The following is a 1,524-nucleotide window of genomic DNA, read 5'->3' as shown; positions in this document are numbered from 1 at the left end:
CACTTGAAACTGCCGATGGTGTTCCTGCACTTCCCATAGGTGCACATTCCCGGAAACGCCTTGCATTCATTGATATCTACAAGCAGAATGAAGTACCATAAAACGCTGGGCTCGTGCTACAAAAACACAGGCCCATCCCTTTAAGTTAATTAGACTATCACGTTGAGTTAATCAAATACACCCAATAAAATGAAGGGGATCCAATTTGTCAATGATCATATTGAGCCGGCACAGAAAGTTTCAACTGTGAGCAAGATTCTATATTCTCCATGAAAGAGTGGTGATCCCTTTCTCACTGCCCACTTGCTTTGCAAAGGTGAGCGGGGATGGGCACCTTTTTGCTGCGAGGCTACCTCTCAGGCTGTGGAAGGAAAGCAGAGGAAGGAGGTCTCGAGAGCAGGACTGACAGTCTGTGATTTACGCTCCTGGACCATAAGGTTGGCCATTAAATAGGTTCAATTGAGAAAAGAAACTGGGGAGTTAAAGGTTTAAAGCACAATCAGTTTTCAGAGAACATGGAAGGGGTCCTGTTGGAGCAGAGGGGCTGAGCTCCGTGAGCAGTTAGTTACCTTTGTAAAACGGCCGCCCGGTGAGAACATCCCCTCGGTTAGCAAAGCCAGGCCCCCGGGGGCAGAGGGTCTCATAGTCCTTGGTGCCAGGTTTGGGGCATTCCTCGCACTCGGTGCCCCACGCCGCCCCGACGGCACAGCAGCAGGCGTCCATGCGGAACTTCCCGGGAACAGGGTGGACGCACTCGTCTTCATCCCACTTGAGGTAACACTGCTCCATGCGGACGTCTGCACCATTGCAAAGCCACAGGGTGAGGGTGTGCTGAGACATTCAAAGAACATTCTCATCGGAGCGTCTGCTCAGCACCGGGCGGGGCTGGCCCTGGACGGATACTGGCCAGTGAGGCACAGCCCTGGCCACTGACTGGACACCATAATATCAGTCATTTAAGGAGAGCACAGGTGGACTTCCCTTTGCGTAACTTAATTCTCACCGGAAACAGGAAGGAAAGGTCCCCTCATGACGTGACCGCGTCATGTTGTCACCTGTGATCCCTTTTTCGTATTGCTCCCTCCAGAAAGAGCAGGACCATTTTACTGATAGATTCCTCTTGTGCCCTGAACTGCTTAAAGAAGCTTTTGAGCAGCCCTGTCAGATCCTAGTCAGAGTCAATGATCAGCTGTAATCTATCTGCCAATTTGGTACAAGTGCCTTACAAACGGAAAACAATGTTACTGCCTTGAAAGTTTTTTCTGTCTGCCAGATTTACCTTTTGCATCCTGGTCTTTCCATGGATTAGGAGCCAAGTTATTTGTTTAAATGTCCCATTTTCCCTTCGACTTCAAAACATACCAACGTCTCAGTGCTTAGCCTGTGCTAGCCAGGCCCTGAGAACAGCAACAAGGCCAGGAAACGAGGCAGACCAGCCTGGTCCGAGAGAACGTGCTCATCTGCCTGGTCAGAGAGAACGTGCTCATCTGCCTGGTCAGAGAGAACGTGCTCATCTGCCTGGTC

General features: G+C 50.5%; 1 protein-coding gene across 1 annotated transcript in view; it reads right to left on the bottom strand.

The window, feature by feature from the left end:
- The window catches only part of FBN2 (fibrillin 2), a 247,395-nt gene that overhangs the window by 63,548 nt on the left and 182,323 nt on the right, over positions 1 to 1,524 (bottom strand). The window contains exons 24-25 of the mRNA XM_012807203.1: positions 570 to 797; positions 4 to 76 (exon numbers count right to left, since the gene is read on the bottom strand). Of these exons, the coding sequence (XP_012662657.1) occupies positions 4 to 76; positions 570 to 797 (301 nt within the window). The remainder of the gene's footprint in view (positions 1 to 3; positions 77 to 569; positions 798 to 1,524) is intronic.

This window comes from Otolemur garnettii, unplaced genomic scaffold (genome assembly GCF_000181295.1).
Source record: "Otolemur garnettii isolate 467f Iridium unplaced genomic scaffold, OtoGar3 scaffold00003, whole genome shotgun sequence".
NCBI lineage: Eukaryota > Metazoa > Chordata > Mammalia > Primates > Galagidae > Otolemur > Otolemur garnettii.
The sequence above is the reverse complement of the archived record's forward strand: the minus strand, read 5'-3'. Positions and strand labels throughout refer to the sequence as shown.